Source organism: Thermobia domestica, chromosome 8 (genome assembly GCF_964235325.1).
Source record: "Thermobia domestica chromosome 8, izTheDome1.hap1.1, whole genome shotgun sequence".
Taxonomy (NCBI): Eukaryota; Metazoa; Arthropoda; class Insecta; order Zygentoma; family Lepismatidae; genus Thermobia; species Thermobia domestica.
Genome location: NC_137461.1, coordinates 285,191,132 through 285,214,222, shown reverse-complemented (window position 1 = coordinate 285,214,222; position 23,091 = coordinate 285,191,132). Strand labels below are relative to the sequence as shown.

At 35.6% G+C, this 23,091-nt stretch overlaps 2 protein-coding genes across 3 annotated transcripts in view; both read right to left on the bottom strand.

Moving 5' to 3' along the window:
• Nucleotides 1–10,113, bottom strand: part of LOC145693666 (dynein regulatory complex protein 9-like) — a 119,133-nt gene extending 109,020 nt beyond the window's left edge. For both annotated transcript variants that reach the window (XM_081769899.1, XM_081769900.1), the window contains exon 1: nt 9,932–10,113. Coding sequence is in view for 1 of the 2 variants with exons in the window: in XM_081769900.1 (XP_081626026.1) it covers nt 9,932–9,954 (23 nt within the window). In the remaining variant the exon portion in view is untranslated. The remainder of the gene's footprint in view (nt 1–9,931) is intronic.
• Nucleotides 10,114–14,601: 4,488 nt separating this feature from the next.
• LOC145692597 (protein GVQW3-like) lies at nt 14,602–15,749 on the bottom strand. Its single transcript, XM_081767916.1, has 2 exons — nt 15,417–15,749; nt 14,602–14,712 (listed from the first exon to the last, which is right to left on the bottom strand). Exons 1-2 carry the CDS (start codon nt 15,747–15,749, stop codon nt 14,602–14,604), a joined length of 444 nt encoding a protein of 147 aa, XP_081624042.1.
• Nucleotides 15,750–23,091: the final 7,342 nt, after the last annotated feature.

Sequence of the window (23,091 nt, the reverse complement as noted above, 5' to 3'; positions counted from 1 at the left end):
CAAACTCAGGACCTTTACATGAATTGCTTAGTTAAGAATTTATCATGAATGTTATCAGGTGATTAAGATTTTTCTTTCTTCTTTTCTTTTGTAGTAAATTCACGCTGCTCAATTCCTTTTTTCCCCACATTACATATTTGTTTTACCGTACCTGTTTGTTTGTTTTCTCCTTTTATTAACATGGCCGAATCGGGTTTTATTGTTCGCAATGAAATCACTCGTCATTATAGACGATTTAACATCGAGGGCAGAATGCTCGAAGTTCAATTTAATGCACCACCCGTAGGAACCGATATCATACAGTATGTACACAACAGTTTCCAAGCAATGCTAGACCATTTGTTAGCCAATGTCGACGATGAGGCGATGGTTGGTTTATCGGTAATATCGCCACGTAACACGAATAAACCGTTTTGGGTGAGTTTTCGCCAAGCACGAAACTTGACACTGGAAACGATGTGGGCCTCGTTCGAAAGAGTGTTACAAAGTAACAATGCATTTCTCCTGCACGAGCCATTCACCGTGCATTTTCATCGTGTCGATATTCCACGTGGCTATGGCGGTTTGCGGCAAGGAGTACTTCAAAATGAAGAATTATTACGTTGCAAGCGAGGGATTGTACGTGTAAAAAATCAAGATTCAAGGTGTTTGGCGTACGCCCTTGTTATTGCTATTGGCCTGAAAAAATACAAGAATGTAGATATGAAACGACATAAGCAGTATCAATATCAAACAAAATGTATTGTGGACGATGAAGTGGATGCATTATGTGCAAATGCAGGAGTCAATTTGGATCATGGTGCCAGTGTAAATGAAATTCGACAATTCCAGGCATACCTCAAAGAATATAAAATTACAGTGTATACCAGTTTCACAGGTCATGACATCATGTACGAGGGACCGAACGATGAAAATCGCACTCCCATAAATTTGATTTGTTTGGCTGGACATTTTGACATCATCCAATCCTTAACTGCTTGTTTTGCAACCAAGTTCTACTGTGAGGCGTGCCATAAAAAGTATAGTGAACGTAACAGACATGTGAAAAATTGTCCTGTAACATGCTCCAAATGTCTACAGAGACCTCTATGCGACAAGACTCAAACGCCGATATTATGCAACGACTGCAATCGTCAATTTTACGGCGAACAATGTTTTAACAATCATCGTAATATTGTATATCATCAAGGGGAACCTGTATGCAAAATGGTGAAGCAATGTACTAGATGTTACAGAGTTTATTCTTTTGTACGAAGTGGACAACGACATCATGATTGTAATGAGATCTTTTGCAATGTTTGTAAGAAGATTGTTCCAGGATCCCATCAATGTTTTATGCTTCCCGATCGACAATGTTTGAAACCTGGTGTTCCTTCACTCATGCACGCAAAGAAAGCCTTGTTGATATTCTATGATATAGAATCTATGCAAGACACGAATATTGGCGATAATACGTATGTACACATTCCAAATTTATTGGTTGCACAACAAGTATGTTATGCATGTGTTGAAAACGCTAATATCCAGCAGTCTTGCAGTACGTGTGGTCAGCGCCAGCATATTTTCCAAGGAGAGGATCCAGTTTATGATTTTCTCCAGTACTTGCGGGAACGGCGTCCCAATATAAATAGGATTTTCTGTGTCGCGCACAATGCTAAGGGCTACGATGGACATTTTATTTTAAAGGCTATGGTAGAACAATGTCAATGGAGACCTGACGTCATATTAAATGGGACCAAGATACTGAGTTTAACGTTGAATAATCTGACGTTCATTGACTCGTTGAACTTCCTACCTATGGCATTAAGTAAATTGTCAAAAGCGTTTAATTTACCCGCAACCAAAGGCTACTTCCCGCATTTCTTCAACACCAAGGAGAATCAATCGTATATTGGACCACTTCCAGAAACGAAGTATTATGGTGCAAATGAAATGGCCGTCGAAGACAGAAACAAGTTCATGCAGTGGTACAACGATCATCGTAATGACACGTTTGATTTTCAGAAAGAAATTCTCAAGTATTGTATTCAAGATGTCAATGTACTGCGACAAGCATGCGTTTCGTTTATGACGTCATTTGAAACAGAAACCAAAGTGAATCCCTTCTTGGAGACGATCACGATTGCCAGTGCTTCTAATTTAGTATTCCGCCGGAATTTCCTTAAACCCAACACCATAGGAATTCTACCGGCACATGGCTATCGATGGAGAAGTACCCAATCGATCGCTGCAATGCAATGGCTGGCCTACATTGAAAAAAGCGAAGGAAAACAAATCTTACATGCGGCCCGACAAAAAGAAGTGTTTATTGCGGGATTCCATGTTGATGGTTACTACCAAGATCCTGAGACGTTAGAGGAGCACGTCTACGAGCATGCTGGCTGTTTTTACCACGGGTGTAAAGTATGTTTTACTACAGGCCGTAATCAGCCCATCTACAGCAATCCAGAAGACACCATGGAATTCCGTTATGAACGAACGCAACGCAAAAATGCAAGACTGCGTGAATTGGGGTACATTGTACATGAAATGTGGGAGTGCGAATTTAATCAGTTCTTAAAACAAAATCCTGCAATGGCGACGTATCTGAAGAATCACCCGTACATGAACCGCAGACCATTAAATCCAAGAGATAGCTTTTTTGGAGGAAGGACCAATTGCGTGAAATTGTACCACCAAGTCGACGAAAAAGCAGGGGAAGTAATAAAATATTTCGATATTGTTTCGCTTTATCCTTACATCAATAAGTGTGCTAAATACCCGGTAGGCCATCCACGAATTTATCTACAGGGTGATGAAAATATACCACCAATAAATAAAGTCAATGGTCTAATCAAAATGACGATATTACCAAGTCAACATCTTTATCATGGTCTCCTGCCTTACCGATGTAACAAGAAACTACTCTTTCCACTGTGTGCTGCGTGTGCCGAAGAAATGAACCCAGATCCTACAGCAACGTGTACACACAACGATCAGGAGCGATGCCTCACTGGAACTTGGGTATCATATGAAATCCAGAAAGCAATAGAATTGGGATATCAACCAGTGGAAATTTTTGAAATTTGGGATTATGACATTGAACAATATGATCCCATCACGAAAACAGGTGGCTTGTTCACGGAATATATCAATACGTTTTTGAAATCGAAAATGGAAGCGTCTGGCTGGCCCAGTTCCTGTGTGACCGAAGAAGACAAATCAAAATTCATACAAACCGTCCTGGAGCGTGAAGGTATTGCATTGGATCGGTCCAAAATTGAAAATAATCCTACACGAAGAAGCTTATCTAAGCTTTGTCTTAATGCTCTTTGGGGAAAACTTTCGCAAAGATCAAACTTTAGCCAGACCACAATTATTGATCGGCCGGAAGAATTTTATGAAAAACTCACTTCCCCCGACATTAAACTCCATCAAATTGTACCCATCAATGATACGATGTTGTATGCGTTCTGGGAGTACAATGAACATGTGCCTGTTCAAAACCGAAACACCAATGTCGTGTTAGGTGCATTTACAACATGTCAGGCACGTCTGGAACTGTACAAGTACCTGGAAATGTTGCAGGAACGTGTTTTATATTTCGACACGGATTCTGTGATATTTACGGAGAAGCCCGGGGAGCCAACCATTGAACCTTCTACGTACTTGGGATGTTTATCGAATGAGATGGAGTCTTACGGACCACGAGCATACATCAAGACATTTGTCAGTGGAGGACCAAAAAATTACAGCCTAGAAATATACAATCCGGATACCAACGTCACCAGTTACATATGCAAAATTAGAGGATTTACATTAAATTACAATGCAGGACAACAATTAAATTTCAATACGCTAAAAGAAATGATTACAAATCAATGCCGTGGACAAGTCACCATCACTATCCCCCATAAGATATGCAGGACCAAAGACCATACCATCGTCACACGCAAAGAAGAAAAAATGTACAGTATCCAGTACACAAAACGTCGATTTAAAGAATTCAATTCTTATGATACGGTTCCGTACGGGTACGTTAAAAAACAGAAGATGGAACTGGAAAAAGAAGATGATGAAGAAGAAAAAACTGTAAATACCCAATAAGGCCGCCATTTCTTTTTTCCTTTTCCTTTTCTTCTTTCCCTCCTTAACCACAAAGCAGCAACACCAAGAAGAAGAAACTGAAGTACCCACAAGAGTTCATAAACATCAACACAACCATCAGTGGAAGAAATGTAGTCATCTCGTACCGAAGGAGGAACCTTGACCATAAAGGTGCAACACCAAGAAAAATGCAGTACCCAGAAGAGTTCATAAACATCCATCAGTGAAAAAAAAATGCAGTGATCCTGTACCCGAGGAGGAAGATGAGCCTAAGCACATCCATCATTTACGAGTAAGTTTTATTTCTCTCTTATCAATATTGACTCATTTTTATTGTTTCAGGAAAAAAAGGAAATTCATAAAGTAATCCGTCGTTTCTTCTTTTTTCTTTACAGGATACGGCTACAAGATTCGAAGATGATGACGCGTCCAATATATTCATTAACTAGATCCTGTATTTATTATGTTAATAAACATGTATAGGAAGACCACATACTTTTCGTTAAATACAACAAGTTGAAAAAAAATATGTTTTATTATTTCTTGAAACCCTGAACACTTGTTTTCAAATCATGGTAATCTTGAAAATTTAAGGTGAAAAATATATTCAAGATTTGGTTTACATGATTTTGTTCGAAAAATAATTAAAGAATTTTTTTAGTGTCCAAAATTTGATTTTTAATTTAGTTCGAAAAAATTTTTAATTTGAAAATTTTCAAATGTGGTTTACATCTTTAGTACGAAACTTATTTTTAAAAATTGGTTCGAAATTTTTTTAAAATTTTTAGTTCGAAAAATTTTGATTTTAAAATTTAGTTCGAAAGTTTTCAGTTTAAAATATTTTTTTCGAAAAATTTTTAATTTTTTTAGTTCGATTTTTTTTGGGTTCGAAAATTTTTTGTTCGAAAATTTTTTGATTTGAAAATTTAGTTCGAAAGTTTTTAGTTTAAATTTTTTAGTTCGAATTTTTTTGAAATTTTTGTTTCAAATTTTTTAGTTCGAAAATTTTTTGTTTGAAACTTTTTTTTGTTTCAAAATTTTTAGTTCGAAAATTTTTTTTAGTTACAAAAATTTTTTTAGTTCGAAAAATTTTTTAGTTTAAAATTTCTTGCACTCTGCGGAACCGTTTCGAAAAGAATCGGAGCAGTTTAGGTAAGAAAAATCTGGCAACGCTGTTTCCATAATTGAAGCGCTTACTGAGCAATAAATCGCTTAAACTCACAACAATGTGTTATAAGAAATCTACAAGCGACACCTCTCTTTCACCATTGTTACTTCCAGAGACATAGACTACTAATTCAAGGACAGGATCTCCATCAAGGTAAGAATCATCTTATCTGTCAAAGAGAACGATAATATTTAATGTAAACTTCAGTACAATATCATGATACCAAAAAAGGGTTATTTAAGGAGGAGGTTGAACCCTCCATGGGAACTTTAAGGATAACCATAAAAGGGAACAAAATTCTAAAATACAGGATCACCGACATATCGCTCTATATTTCACTCATGGGGTGTGTGGCGGGTCTAAGATCATGTGACCTCTGTCGGCCAATCAGAATCGAGGTACCAAAACACTCATCTTACTCGTAAAAAGGGAACGAATTTCAAAAGTCACAGGGCTTAAGATCACGTGACCTCTATCAACCAATCAGCATTGGGGTACCAAAAGGATTCATCTTACCCGTAAAAGGGAACGAATTTCAAATATCGTAGGGTCTAAAATCACGTGACAGCTATCAACCAATCAAAACACACATCTTACCCGTAAAAGAGAACAAATTTCAAAAATCCAGGGTGAGGTCGGGGTGACTCATGACGTCATACCATGTGACCTGTTCACCGTGTGGCGGGTCTAAGATCATGTAACCTCTGTCGGCCAATCAGAATCGAGGTACCAAAGCACTCATCAAAGAGGATACCCAAATTTCAAAACCCAGGGTCTAAGATCATGTGACCGCTATCAACCAATCAAATTCAAGGTACCAAACCACTCATCTTACCCATAAAAGGGAACGAATTTTAAAAATCCCAGGGCCTAAGATCACGTGACCTCTATCAGCCAATCATAAACACTCATCTTACCCGTAAAAGGGAACGAATTTCAAATATCGCAGGGTCTAAAATCACGTGACAGCTATCAACCAATCAGAATCACACATCTTACCCGTAAAAGGGAACAAATTTCAAAAATCCCGGTCATAAAAGAGAATGAGGGATTTCCCCGCGGGTCATCATACCACGTGACCTGAAAATTTGAATTTCCCGCGTGGGCGGGGCCTAACGTCACGTGACCTCTCTCAGCCAATCAGAATCGAGGAATTTTTGCTGACTCGACTAGATATACGGGGACCCCTACTACTACGGTGGTTCGGATTCCACCTTGAATCTATAAGTCTATGTCTCATATAGTCTCGGTGCTGGAGCTATTCTAGGACAGCCCCTCCGCTTTTATTTAAAAAAAAAACTGAAAATTTTCCAGGTAGAAAAAATAATGTGCTTGTCTCATATAGAGTGTTGCCTTTGTATATAACGATATCAATGACAGAGATACCCGGTAAGCAATCACGTCTACGGTAAGTCTACGTTTGCCCTTAATAGACTTAACCTTAGAGATTCTCTCTGTGTATGGCATTGTCAAATATAAATTTTAAGTTATGTCAAACAGATATTCAAATTTAAATTCATTTTAAGGATCTCTTTATACGAGGTTTTACTGATAAATCTGATGCAAGCTTGCAATTATTGCAGAGCTAGCAAATTTGTTATAGCCTTAGTTAGGTATCCAGATGTCTAAATGCAAGCCAACAGACTTGGCCTTGAATGTTTGAGTAAGGCTTTTAAAAGTTAGGAATGATATTAGGGAAATGTTTTGTAGATAGTAATGACGAAGATAGTGCATAACAATATCAAATATTTATAGCCTACACTATCCTAACCTTTTATGGTCGTCTGCAATGGAAAAATTTTATGAACTTGTTTTGAATACTCACTTTATGAGCAATTTTGGATACTCACCGTACATAGTAGTGCTATGTGGGGACTCCACCCTCTAGTCTCCCAGTTTGAGACTTCTCCTTTATGAGATTGATTAAGCAGAAAGGTAGTGGGTAGCAATTTACATTTTGAATGCGTAACTTTACATGCATTTCGTTCATGGTGAAACTGAAAAGGCTATCCTAATTTTTTGCACTTCATTCCATCATTTCGTTATTATTGGAAGGCACGGCCAGTGGCTCAGAGTTGAGACAACATGGGGTATCAACGTCCAAAAGCCTGTACTTACTCCTGTGAGGAAACTATTGTATATACCTTAGTACTTGGGCTGACTTCGATAACAATCAACTATCTATTGACCAACGATACCTGCATATCATTCAATCCTGCCCTTTACTTTACTTTTTTAATTCTCAACGCATTCGGCAGATTTTGGTAGGCGGTATATTGTATGGTGTTCATTCGTCACAAACCTAACTTGTCCTGTTGCCTATGCAGTGTTACATAAGAAACTTAATTTCATTCGTAGTGTAATATTTTCAATGTCAAATCACAACCGCAATCGATTTGTCAAACCAAAACTTTCACGCATCAATGTTACGTGGACGCAACGCCAACATGCCTTGCGGTGGTTGATGTTTCTGGAGAAATTGTGTTTCAATAGACCAATATTGTGTGGAATTATCCATTTTTATAACTGAATTCTTGGCTGCGGCCTTTGCTGTGACGCTCTATTATCCTTATAATGTTACTGTTTACTCGAATAATATGGCAGTGGTGTACTGTTTTACTCGAAAAATTTGCCGTTTTCATTACCTGTTACCAATTGCTCATATTGTTTATTTGTTAGATAATTTTTTAACTTGTACAGCTCACAGATGACAAGAAGAACCCTAAAATAGGGAAGCGGGGAAAGGGCAACGACATGGTCAAGTTCATTTTAGGTTTTTGAGGTGTGGTCTATACTTAGATATCGTCTGCTACTCCGGGTAAAGTTATATATGTGCTATTCCGTGGTGTCATTAGAAACCCCCGTGCGAAAAGTGGGCGAGCCCATACCTACGTCACACTATTTCTGCTAGGGTTCTTCTCGTCATCTGTGAGATGTACATGTAACCTCTGAGAATAATAAAGTTGATGGTGTTTCATGAGACTTCGGCTCGATCTTGCGGTGTGTAAGGTCTCTGGTTCTATCCCAGACCACGTATGTTTGTGGTGGACAACATCGTGTCCGTGGAATTTCTCGGAGTACTCCCGTTTCCTGGCACATTTTCCTTCCATCAATTCTTCCATCATCATTCACTTGTCTTAATCATCGTCTCCCTTAGCCTAAAGGGTGTTAAACTGAAAGATTTCATTTCATTTTGTTATTATTATCATCATCATCATCACTGTCTCCTTTTGCATTTGAGTATAAACGTCGCACAGTTATGCTTTTTAGGCTAAAGGAAACTAGTGACCACTGGCGCAAATCCCGGGGGAATGAGGGGGACATGTTCCCTCCAGTCTTTGATCTGGGGCGACTGTCCCCCCAATAGTCCGATTTGAAATATGTTTTCTTTTTTTGTGTATGGAGAAATGTGATGATTTGTGTCTGATTGCCACAAAGGAAAGTGAGACAAAATTGATATTCCTCCAAAATAAGTCTCCAAATCTGCCCGTCTCCCAATGTTGAAGACAACTCTGCTCCCCTGATGGTCCACAGCATTTTTTTACCTTCATAAATATATTTTGAACTCGCTTATATAGACAGATTTGCGCTGCTGCTAGTGACTAATGGGAAGTGAATGATTGTGAAATTAATTTTTTGTGCTTTCTCCCGAAGTCGAGCCTGAGAGCACGTACTCTGAAGATATAGGCGTTAGCCACTAGAAAGAAAGACAAAAAATACAAGTACGACATAAAAGAAGGATTGAGTATAGCGCGCTTCACCAGTGATTTTAACGACTCATAGTGATTCTAACGATTCATATTAATTCATAATGGATCGGAATCGCATGTTATAAAGATTTAAGATGTAAATATTGTGGTAAGGAAGCTTTAGTATAAGTAGTAGTAGTAGCGGTAGTAGTAGTAGTAATAGTAGTAGTAGTAATAGTAGTAGTAGTAATAGTAGTAGTAGTAGTAGTATTAGTAGTAGAAGTAGTGGTAGTTAGTAGCAATAGTAGTAGTAGTACTAGTAGTAGGAACGGGCTAGAAGCCCCGCAGGGGTTGGTTGGGTTCTGTTCTCGATATAAGTAGAAGTAGTAGAAGCAGTAGTAGTAGTATTTTTCTAGTACCGGTAGCAGTAGCAGTAGTAGTCGTCAAAGGCCCCGATCCTGGGGGTACCAGGGCGACCTGCCCCCCAAAGCTCATGCAGGCTCCCGCATTTTATTTATGAATATACAATATTTGACATAATTTGAATGCAATTTGTCTTAAAATCCTCATATATGCATTTTGCATCTGAATCCCTCCCCCCAAATTTATAGAAATCGGCGCCGTTGGTAGTAGTAGTAGTAGTAGTAGCAGTAGTAGTAGTGACTCCTCCAGTTCCGGTGACAAAGAACTGAGGGACGCGGGCTATACACAAGCCTAAAGGAAAAGAAAACCGAAAGAATCCAATTTAAACAAGTCTTTCCTAGAGCATAAATAAACATTATTAATCACTTCATTCATAATTTAACCATCATAAGTAATTTCTTATCGTATTTTACATTAGAGAGCACGAGCCTAGCATAGAAAACTAACAAAATGAATTGTATATATTCAATAAGAAATAACTAAGCGTAAATGTCATCAACAGCTCAACTACAGGCAAATTTAAATATACGAGTAACAAATGAATTTGGAACATAAATACACTTACCGCGATAACCAGCACACAATCATTGAAAAGGTGTCTTAAACTCTACATATTATAAATCGAGTCAGTCTTCATATTTGATACAAACACATTTCCATGTCTCTGTTTACATATTATTTAACGATACACGCAGTGAACACATTTCCGATACCGATATCGCTTCTCCCGTGTTGGCCGCTGTCAGCGTTGCTTGGCAACGGAAAAGTAGTTGCCAGCTCAATACAGAAAAAGTAACAGAATAAATATCACAATTTCACTTCATGCGTAACAAATGAAACTTGTGCTATGTTACAGAATGTCTATACAAATAAATAAAAAATAGGAAACACGATGCTGGATTAGAATAAGTGAGCAACATTTCGTTGTTAGACAAAAACAAATATAACTCAATATCGAGCATCGTAATCTATTGACTGTATTATTGAATATGACAGGGTTTGGATATTGAAATAATGTTTTCTATTAAAGTTTTGGTTTTCATAAACAGTGTTGAATTCAGACTTTTGTACAAGCGGGGGACAAAAAAAAAAAAAAAAAAATAGGCGGGCTCTGTTATAGATTGCAATAGAGCAGTAGGAATTTGTCGCAACAAAACTCTCGACTTGTTATTGTCTGGTTGGTTGCAATAATCAACATATTGCCATTTTTCACTAACTAACGTTGTAAAGCATTTGTGTGAATCTGTATCTAATTTCCAAACTTTTATTTAACTTCGACTTTATGCGAGAACATGTTGTGTTACTTTGAACAATTAGGCTGGGCAAAAACAAACAAAAAAATCTTTGGTTTTAAGCCTCTTTTATTTCCGAGAAAAATAAACAGAAAAAAGCAAATATTTTAATGCATGTGTATAGATATTCTAGAGGGGGCGCATATACATATATATTCAAGGAGGGCTGAGTCCCCCTTGAACATGCCTGAATTCAACACTGTTCATAAAATAAATGCAGGTCCAGCCCAAACTTCTAAATGATGTAACTAAATGTATTTACCGAACACGCATAGGTAAGCGGTTCTATTTGTAATCTGGACAGTTAAAATTGAAATCGCATAGGGTAAATGTGCCAGCAAATGTGCCTTTAAGGGTGAATTCCATTTCGACAAATTATTACATGTAGATTTTCTCATCACATCTCCTTCACATCGCGAGAGTACAACGAATAAAGCTTAAAACGTGAATACATAGCATGATTGTGCGCGAAAGTAGACTATTAACTCGATTTTTAACAAATTTCCAAAATCACCTGTAAAAATCCAGTAGTCAGCCACCAGTTACCCAGAGGTCAGCTAGTATTCACCCCAGTAGTCAGCCGCATTCAATATCATGGATTTAAACGTAAATAAACCACTTACACAGACTTAAATAAAATTCAGCTGTTACAGAGGACACACCAAAACCTTTGTGTATATCTAAATCAAAGTACAAAATATTACACTTTAATTAATAGCGTTTAAAGTATACCTATTAAGCTAATTTTCTAATATATGCTATGCAAACTTATTCAAATGAGCCTAGGCTCATGTTCTTAAATAGACCAGAATGCTTAAAAAAAGTATTAGTAACTGCATAGTCCAGGCACGTACCCAGGATTTCGTGAGGGGGGGGGATCCGTGACATGAAATACTGTGGTCACCACACCACGGGCTCGATCATTCTAAACTATTTTACTGGAACATATACTGGTTCGTATAGCCAAGATTTCGTAACGGGAGGGGGGAGGGGACGTGACATGAAACACTGAAGGCCCAATCAATCCAAACTACTTTACTATCAACATATATTGGTTTTTAGGACAATAAAATGAGGATTGTTGGTAAGTATTTTAACAACAGACTACGAAAAAATCTCGAGTAAAATAATAAAAAAAAAAAAGTATTGAAAATGATTTTACAATATTTACGTTCTTCCTCTGTTCATTCAAATATAACATTTTTTCTTTCATTACGATCTCAACTATTATAAAAAGTACATATTCGCTATTATAAAAACTACACTCATGTCAAAAATGATTGTCGGATATCTATGACTGTCTTCTTGTAAGAATATAATTCCATAATGATTTTGCAGGGTACATTTAATACTGATACCATGTGTATAATCGGGAAATGTATAGACCCTATTTGTGGTAAATTTCATAGGGAAAGAATTATAAATACGAAAATTAGAGTGAGTAAAGTGAAATGTTTCTAAATGGCCAAAAAAAATATTTTTGTTTCATTGTTCTTATTTACTGCTTTTTTGACAAAATTTGCCACTTACATGTCTTTGCCGATTATACACATACTAACACTATAAGAAATACAGGGCGAATTCGTTATCAAATTATACTCCTACAACAACATATTTATAGACATGCGACAATAATTTTGGACATGAGTGTACAAACTCAATAATGTCTTGTAAAATATTTTACAATATCTGCGTTCCTTTCTCTGTTGAATCAAATGTTAACAGAACTTTATTTTCACATAAGTTTTTGTTTCACTACTGTCTGTTCCAAGTGACAGGTTAAAGGAGTAGTAGAAAATTGTTTTTGAAATAACATGTTTGATACTGCAAGCATGCGATGACGAAAAATTATTATCAAAAATGTCCACGCTGTTACACAACCGGCATTATGCTTTCAGAAGCTTGAAATCTCTCTGACTAGTAGAAGACATTCTAAGAATTGCATAACTTCCGGAAATTTCAAATTCCCTGACTCTTCCAGGATATCTCACTCACCTCGTCACCATGTATTGCAAGTAATACAAATCTCCTCATAAGAAAGAGTAACCAAAAGCTTTCTGTATTTTTTTTTATTTTTAACGTCGATTCTTCTTTTACTCATTTCATTTCGTTTTATCCTTCCTTAATTTTTTTTATTTCTGGCCTCAAAGGGGGGATCCGGACCCCCCTTGGCTACGTGCCTGCATAGTCTCAAAAGTTCAAAAAAAACTGTCGAAACTAATAAGCTGTTTCATGATATATCATTTTTTAAAATGAACTTTTGGTTACATAACATCAGCATACTTTTTAACCATACACACAAAATCTTTCTTGGAAGCTTGAACATATGATAATTTGTTCCTAGTTGTACATTTCAGATGATACCAACGTTCACAGGAATCACATCCTATATTTTTAAGTTCATCATCTTCAACGTCACTAATTAAGTCTTCGGTGCAAGCTGCACACCTAACATGGTCTTTGGATCGGTTTGATGATTCCTCTTCTAAATTATTCACCCTCCTTCGCTTTGTGTTTTCGTCCTTTAGAAAGTTACTGGGATTTATTCTTCATTCCCAGTCTTCTCTGGTTTCTCTTCATCTTACGACGTGTTTTCTGTTCTTCGGCTCTTTCCTTCTTTAGTGTTTTCAAATCCTCGTAGTTTCTCCAGGATCTTGAAGAAATCGCACTTAGGAGTTGTTTGCTGGTTAAAGCCACTGGTGTCTTGTCTTTTATTGGTCCAGACCAAGAGAGGTGTTTTTTTTTTTTTTTTCAAAATCTGGAAGGGGAGTGTTTTCGCATTTACGATTTCTTCAAGAATTACATCAATATTCATTCCTTCCTCTTCAAGATTAGTTTTCATATATTCAACGAATTTAATTGGTACGTTTTAATACACTTCTGTTGAATTTTTTTGTGCGGAGTCGGTCATCAGTTGGATAACTGTCATTCATGTTTCCTAAGGCATTTTGAATGCATTTGATGTAGTCCACAGCATCGGCATTAAAAGGGAAATTTCCGCATCGAGTGAAATCAATTTTTATGTTTCCATTTTATTGTTTATAGCCATTTTATAGATTATTGCAGTATACGTTACAAAAATACTTAATTTTCATTATTTTACAGTATTTATTTACAACAAATAGAGTCAAACTCAGAGTGTTGAAGATAGACGCTCAATATCCCTTAATTCTATTCACAATCACAAAAGTTATTTGCAGTTGTAGTCCTATCTTTATTTTTTTTTATCCACAAGAAAATTAGTAATGCGTGCGTCTATGCGTGAATTTACTTATATTTCTAAAAAGATAAACTGCGTTTTTAATTAGATTGTTTTAGAAAGCAAGTAGGCTACTATGAGAAACTGTAGCTACGCTATGAGGTACTGAATGAGAAACACGAGTTACATTCTGTATTGTTTTGGAAATCAGGCAATTCTAGGAACGGAACAATTAATAATAATAATAATAATAATAATAATAATAATAATAATAATAATAATAATAATAATAATAATAATAATAATAATAATAATAATAATAATAATAATAATAATAGTTAAAGAGCAGTTGCAGCCTTGGAAGAAGAAAATAAGCAGAAACGCGACACTGTGCAGAATAATTTAAATTATCAAATCAATTAGATACTGATATCCCTGATTTCCTCATAGGTACCTTAGATTAAAAGACTAACCTATGATCAGGGTAAAAAAAAATACTCATTACCTGTCCTTTAAATTTTAGAGGGAATTCAGACCAGTCATAAATCCGTAATCTTTTTTCCCCTCAGTTCCAGAAAAATACAAGAATTGAAGTGGCTGATATTATAATTGGACTATTCTTATATTTTTATTTTCATAAGACCTAATTTTTCATTACATCGTTAGAAAAGCCTTATACATATTAATTAAAATGTATCAGTTGTCGAAATGTGCATTTAAATTGAATGAATGATAGGTGGCTGACTACAGGAATGCATCCAGTAGTCGTCCGTTGAAAGTAATGAGGGGCTGACCACTGGAAAACGAAGTCAAGGGTCTTTTACCGCTACTTCTTTGTGTCGAGTATGCTTTCATCTGCAAAAGTGGAAAATTCTAATGCGATAACGCAAATCATGCATATTTCTAGTAGTCAGCCCCTAATGGCTGAGTATCGGAAAACGTTATACAGCCTGTTGTCAGCTCCCCCTTGTGTCTACGCAATATCTTGTTTTGTATCAACAATTACGAAACTTTTAACAAACTACAGACATTCATGCATCGAAGAAAGCAATAACTCATACTATCATATTTTACAATATACAAAAGGTGTTCAAAAAGTTTTGCACAGTGGTCTCTATTTCTTTTTTATTTGTTGCAGGAGGAGAATAAAATTTTTTGTGAACATACTTGGAACATTTAGCTATACACTGAATCTACTCAATGTAGCCTCCATCAGCTGTGACACATCTGGTCCAACGTTCTTTCCATGATGTAAATGCACTTTGATAAAATTCTGGAGATTGACTTTTACACCATCGCTTGACACAGGAAATAAGGTCTTTCTCACTATCAAATGTTTTACCGCGCAGGTGGGCCTTCAGACGTGTTTTGCTCTCAGATTCGGACAAAAACAACCATGTTTTATCCTGGGTAATAACGCAGTCAAAACACTGTTTCCATTTTCCAGTAAAGGTCGTCATGAGACCCTTGCACACATCCTTCCTTATCTTTTTCATTTCTCTTGTCAATAATTTACGCACCCAACGTGCACAGATTTTTCTGTACCCTAGTGACTGTACCATTGATACCACACTACTTAATGACAAACCAGTCATTTCAGCAAGCTGTCGTGTCGTCACACATCTGTCATTTTGGATGATTTGATTAATGGTATTCCTATTCACATCACTCACTACCGTCAATGGTCTACCGCATCGTGGATTGTCCAGTAGGGAGAAATCACCTTCTTTAAACCTCTGCAACCACCGTTGGATACTGCTGCGATCTAATGTGTCTTCCCCATAAACAGATAGCAACTTCCTGTGAATCGATGTGGCAGAGTCATCGCCGATCTTGAAGAGGAACTCCATCACCGACCGTTGTCGCAACCTGACATCTAATTCACGGTCCATTATGGCTCACCTGTAAATAAAAGAAAATACTTTTTATATACCAACTTATCGCTAAATGTTCCAAGTATGTTCACAAAAAAAAATTCATTCTCCTTCTGAAACAAATAAAAAACTTAGAGACCACTGTGCAAAACTTTTTGAACACCCTTTGTAGTTTTAACTTAACTTTGAAGTAAAGTTTCTTCCTGATTTTTTTTATTAAAAAAATGTTTACTTGCATCAGCAGCATCAAATGCTAATTTTTCTTTTCAGCCACGAAATGTCACACCAGGCCAGAACGCATAAGGTTGACTACTGGAGCTCTGATTTAGATTTTAGTTCACTATTTGTTTGATAACAGGCTACCACATGCTTATTTAATGTGCTTTTTACTACAAATGACTGACTACTGGAGACGGCTGACTTTAGGCACAATCACCCTATAGTGTTGCCAGATTTTTCACAGAGAAAAGAAAACAAAAAGGAAAACAGAAAGGTATGTGATATTCAGAATTTACATATAGAAAACACATATATGGTCAGGGCCGGATCTAGAATCCTGCGAACTACGCGATCGCAGGAGGCGTCAGGGTTAAAGTGGCTCCAAACTGGAAAAGACATTTTGTGTTTAAATGTGAATCTTCATTAGGGAAAATACTATGATGATAAATTATCTAAATAGCTTCAAATAACTATTGTGCAGACTGAGATACAGATAAAATACATCAAAAGGACAATAAAGTCGAATCTTTGCTCGCTGTAAAATATCCCTTTACAATTGAAATGGACTCATACATCAATTGGTGCCAATACTACACTTATGCTAACTTGAGGAAAATTTCCCGCGGCGCAGGGAGATTCAGGACAGATTTTTTAAAGAGGGGAAAAAGGAAGATTTTACGAATATGAGATAAAATGTAGGGAAATTTAACTTTTTAATAATAGATGTTATATTAAGGACGTGTCAGGAATTGCCCAAAAACAAGCCCATGATACTACCAACTGACTGTCCGTCTACAATCACTATCGATATCCGAAAAATTAATAGTTCAACGAGACCCTCCTGCACAAATAACTGTCTTTGACTTTTGTGTTGTCACTAAAGGTAGAAAATTTTCTCTGAGCTGCTATGTAAGACAGCTGTGTAATGGGGAATAAGTTCGAAGGATTTGGTTGATATATACTCTGTAACCAAAAATTCTGTAATTTTTTTCTACCTGTAAACTCTTTGAAAATTTAAATTCATCTCTTGTTAGATAGAGATCAATATTATTCTGATTGGCAGAATTTGATCAGAGTGTTGACTAGTAGTCCCCGGGATTGGCAGAAGTCCCCGGCTCATGCAAAAAATTGTCAATTATAGCTTGAGTTGAACAAACGGTTACGTTTGGATAAAACATTTGATAAAGAAAATGAACACCTTGTTCAAGACGAAACAGAACACGGGCATTAAGTTCCAAAACGCATACTTTGTATTGTTCAATTTCATGACACTCAAAGTTTGACGTTTAGAAGTACAAATGAAACTCTTAACAAAAGTAACATTGGATTTTTTTCTTTTAATTGGTAGAACACATCCTGCAAAATTTGACAATATTATGTTTGAAATGTGAGGAGGCTCACTACCGATAAAACACGTGTACATTACTTAAAACAATGGAAAATGAATTTATCGGTCTTCTGCCTACCAAGATTCAAGACAACCTTTAAACAAAGCTTGAAAATGCAAAATAATATTCAATCATACCTGATTGCACACCTGATTTAAGCCACACGATGAGGATCTTGAACCGCCCCCCCCAAAAAATGAAATCATTAAGTTTTACGTCCCACGTTTACGCCGGTTAGGCCAAAGAGACGGTGATGATAAGAGATGAGTGAAATGGTGGAATGAAGAAAGTGGGAGGAAACGGGAGAACCCCGAGAAAACCCCACGAGCACGGTGTTTGGCCACCACAAAGTTCAGTCTACCACTGAGCCACCACCCCCGATCTTGAACAAGTGACGATGGTAGTAACATTTATTAAAATTATTAAGAATGAGCCTGTGAATGTTAAGGAACACCCTTTAGGCTTGGTACTTATCACAAGTACCACAGGCGAAGGTCTAACAGAATCTCTACTTAATGAATTATGCAGACGAAATATCCCTCTAAAAACCATCAGAGGACAGGGGTATGACAATGGCTCCAATATGAAAGAAAAGCATAATGATGTCAAAAAGAGAATACTGGGTCTTTTTTTGCGTCATGTGGGAACCATTCTCAAAATTTAGTAGTAAACAATGCTCTGTCCCGCCCCCTTCCAGTAGACTTTTTTTTATCCGTAAAATTCAACAAATGTACTTTTTTTTCAGCATCAAATAACCGCTGGTGCATTCTAACTAAACATTCACCAAGATTGACAGTAAGTAAAACCTCTCAGCAGCAAACACTGGGAGTGTAGAATTTCTTGATGCTGTGTATGAAGGCTTCCAAGACAAAAAAATTGACGCCTTTGGCAGAAACACTGCTTTGAAAATTACTATAAAATTGCAGAGTTTCAAATTTCTTTGCTGTATAGTCACCTGGCATGAGATATTGTTTAAAATTAACACGGTTAGTAAAATGTTACAAAATGTCACCTCCGACCTACAAAGTTCAATGAATTTCATCTAAAGTGTCCAAGGAATTCTTGAAAAAATTAGGTCTGATGATGAAATGAATGGTGAAATTATAGACGCAACAAAGCTTGCAGACAAAATCGGAATCAGTGTTAAGTTTGAAAAGGAAACTCAAATCCGCCCAAAGAATATAAAAGTGAGGATGAACCTACTGAGGCAGGAAAGCATCTTTCAAAGTCAACTTTTTTAACATTATGCTTGGCAAAGCAATCACATTACTGAAAGAATAATTCCAACTTATGGAAAACCACAGTAAATGCGTGAATTTCTATACCAAATATACCATCAGCAAACACAGGATAAAGAGGCTTTGAAGAAAACATGTATGAATCTTGAAACTATGTTGAGTGATGAAGAGGAACGTGACATTGATGGAAATAATGTCTTCAGCGAGCTCCAAATATTTAGACCTATTTTGACCTCCGGTATCTCTCCTGCCAAAGCTTTTTCTTTCATCATAAAAAAATAGGTATGTGGATTCATTTCTAAACATTTTAGCAAGCTTAAGAATACCTCTCACTCTCCCAGTCTCAGCGGCCAGTAATGAACGAAGTTTTTCTATGCTAAAATTAATAATTTGAGATCAACTATAATTCAAGAACGATTAAATGGATCAGCTTTGATGGCCATTGAAAATGACATACTCAATGAAATCGATACGGATGCAATAATAAGAGATTCTGCCAAATGAAAAGCCAGAAAAGTGTCTTTATAACATGAACTTTTCAGTAGCAAAGAAAATGGGAAATTAAGCGAATTTCCATAATCGTATCACTAGAAAGTACTGTGTAAGTATCTTTTAATGAAGCATAAGAGCATACCTCTTTGTCAAAATCAAACCAGTGATAACGTTGGACTTGAACCTCATGAGTTTTATTCAGTTTCAACTCTTATGTTTCAATTGTACTTGTCAAAATGCATCTTATTTATATATCATAGTTGTGTCTTGTGCTTTTTTAATAAAAATACTATTAATTATTAAAAATGGAACATTGTCCAGTATTCATCCACAGTCCATTAGTTATAATTTCTCCATTTTTCGTTACTATTCACAGGAAGACTACAGATATTAAATCAATTTGCAATTGTAACAATTATTTTAAGAATTTTTGTCCATTACAACTTTCTAATTTTTTTTATCATCGTTTAGATGGGGGCGCCGAATTATTGCTTGCTTACACTTAAGAAATGTCTAGAACCGGCCCTGTATATGGTTTTACATACGTAATTGGTAACTGAGGTAATAATGTAGGTAATTGGTTATATTTACACGAAGGTAAACTATATTACATTTAGAAACATACATTGTATTTCCGTTACTATTGGCGCATTGTAGAGTTTATTATCATTTACCTTTATATCCAAAGTAAAATTTACCTATGAAAAGCATAAGAATTCTTAAAAGCAAAACTTGTAAGACTCTTGCAAGCAAGACCAAGACTAAGACCACGTTTCCATTTTACATGAATCTTGTAGCTGTCATAAAAAATCTTGCAACCCAATCTTCCTATTTACTGTTTACATGTTACAACTTCCTGAAAGCAAGAAAGGTATCTCCACTAGAATGGGCCGAAAGAAACTTTTTATCTTTTTTAAGTCGCTATAGCGCGGAAAAGTTGCCTTTGGTACTGATTAGAAAAATTAAGAAAAAAAAAATGAAATCGGTTAACATCTTCCGTTCGCGCATCGCAGTTAAAGTTTACCAAAAATGACGAAAATCTTGTGATTTTTAATTTCTTTTGTCTTATAAATAAATAATATTTAATCGATTCCATGATTTATTTTCGTTAATATAAATTGTAGTAAAGTATAAAAATAGTTACAGTATGTTGTTTTGTTTTGTTTTATGTTTTCCAATTGCACAACTTTACTGAAAACTTTTCTTTACAAAAAAAAAAAAAAAAAAAAAAAAGACTTTTTCATACTTTATGTTTGGGGTAATTTTGCACATATGAGTTAAATGATTGGTTTAAAAAACAAGCAGATTGACAGGAAAATATTTCACCGCAGTCCGACAATTTACTGGATTTAATCCCACTTCCCCTCCCCTTCTGCAAGATAGCTTGACTTAGAATTTTCGAGCATTGTTACTGAATGCTGAACGCTGCAAGTTTTGACACGCATTCCGTGTCCGTTACGTCCTCGTCATTTCCTCACTTAGAGATTACGTGTGGCGTTGTGCAGAAGTCCTCTTCAGTGTTCGCTGTGTTATTACATTTGTATTAGTTGTTCTTTATAATCTTGAATTATAGTGCTTAGTATTTTTGCTGCATTCCGTGCGGTGATCTTTCGTAGCGCTACAATGGCAGCTTCGAAGATGATTACGAGGCAAAACTTTGAGTGTCCTCTTTTTGGTCATCCCACAGATTTGCCACTAACTAAACTGCCTACATATGAAGATCTACTTCGGTGTTGTTTTCACGAAAGACTACAATTGTACCCACAAACAAACAATGCAAAAGTGAGTTTTTCAAAAGTTACTGGGATAGTAGCAAGAAAAATAAAAAACATTTATGATAGAGCGTCCATTCCTACCGTTACTGAGTACAGGATCGTGCAACTTGTTGTTGCATATTCATATTCATATTCATATCGTCTTTATTGCAGAAACTTCAGAGGACATCTAAAGCATTACAATCGTCAGATCTTAAAGTTACAGATTAAAATGCATATACAATATTTACAAAAGGAAAAAATTGGATACATAATATTTACAAATATGGAGACAGAAAAGAAAGAAAGAAAAAATATATAAAGATATAACTGTAATACATATCAATTGTAATTCCAATACAAAGAATAACGATCACAACACAATACAATAGATAACTACTCGTACTATACATGTCTATTTATTTCTCTCATAGTTCTTCAATTTTTCACTTTAATTGCTTTGTAATTTCGTAAAACTCTTCTATATCATATATTGGATTATCTAATAAGAGTGATTTGAGTTTACTTTTAAAAGTACCCACTTCGGTATCTCTCAGTGCTTTTGGGAGAGAGTTGAATAATTTTGCGGACGTGCCAATAAAACTCTTTTGTGTTTTGGTATAATTGTAATACACTGCCATTATATTATCTTTGTATCTTGTGTTATATGAATGATACCTGGAATGTTCAGGGAAGTTATCTCTATTCTCTTTTACATACATTAAACATTGAAAAACAAAAATAGCAGGAAGAGTCATTATTTTGAGTAGCTTGAAACTAGGTTTGCAGTGACTACGAGAAGGAAGACTACATAACAATCTGACAGCTTTCTTTTGCAGCTTTAAAAGCTTATAAATGTTACTAGATCCACCCCAAAGAATAGTACCATATGATAGAAAGCTGTGGATTTGGGCAAAGTAAACAATTCTTAAGATTTTCAAACTAACGCAACTTCTTAATTTTCTCAACATGTATATACCCTTTGTTACACTAGCTGCCGTGATTTCAATGTGATTATACCAGTTTAATTTTGAATCAAGTTCAAATCCCAAAAATTTAACTGTAGAATATTTTTCTGTGTAATCTAGATTGTTATATGTAACATTAAGATCTTGTATTTTACTCAGGTTTAAACACAAAAGGTTTGCAGTACACCAATCCTCAACTACGGTTGTTATATTTTGGGTTAATTGTTCTTTTTCGATAGTTGATTTAGAACTTACACAGACTCCAAAGTCATCAGCGAAAAGATAGCCTTTAGCGGGAATAGTAGCTACTTTGGGAAGGTCATTGATATAAATAAGGAATAAAATGGGACCCAGAACAGATCCCTGTGGTACCCCAGAACCCACTTGTAAGTATTTGGAGTTCGAATTATGGAATTCTACTTTTTGATATCTGTCTGATAAATATGATTTTATAAGGTTTAACGCATCATGTTGAAAACCGTAGTATTTTAATTTACTTAAAATAATCTTATGAGATACCGTGTCGAACGCTTTTGACAAGTCATAAAATCTAACTTTAGTAAAGTATTTACTTTCTAAACTGTCTAAAAGATCTTTAACTAAAGAAGTTGTTGCTTTAATTGTACCTAATCCTTCTCTATACCCAAATTGGGAGCTACTAAACAATGAATTACTCTCAAAATATTTAACTATTTGATCATTGAGTAATATTTCAACAAGCTTGGCTACTACAGGGATTATAGATATAGGTCTATAGTTGTCACATTCTGAATTATTGCCCTTTTTGTGTACTGGAATTACTTTAACATGTTTTAACATATCAGGAAATATCGACTCTAATATGCAACTGTTGACAATGTGTGTTAAAGGTTCAGCAATAAAATGTATGTCACTTTTAAGTATAATAGAATTAAGACCATATACATCACAGGTGCTACTATTTTTCATCTTCAAAATTGCTTTTTCAACGTCCTTAACAGTTACTAATTTGAAGCTAAAAGTACAAGATGGTTGAGGAATAGAATTCAGATAATTATAAAAATTTCTACTAGGAGTTTTTGCCTTAATCTTCTTTACTATTTCATTTATTTTATTAATGAAAAAATTATTCAAATCTGTAGCGGTAATTGAAGTAGGTTCATTTTCATTTTTCCTAGTTAAATTGCATTCCCTTCTTACAATATTCCACATGGCCTTACTTTTGTTTCCAGCATTATTTATTAGTGAGTCATTATTTTTTATCCTGGTCTCTTTCAATAACTTCCTAAATTGCTTTTTATATTTTATATGAAGTTCTTTAA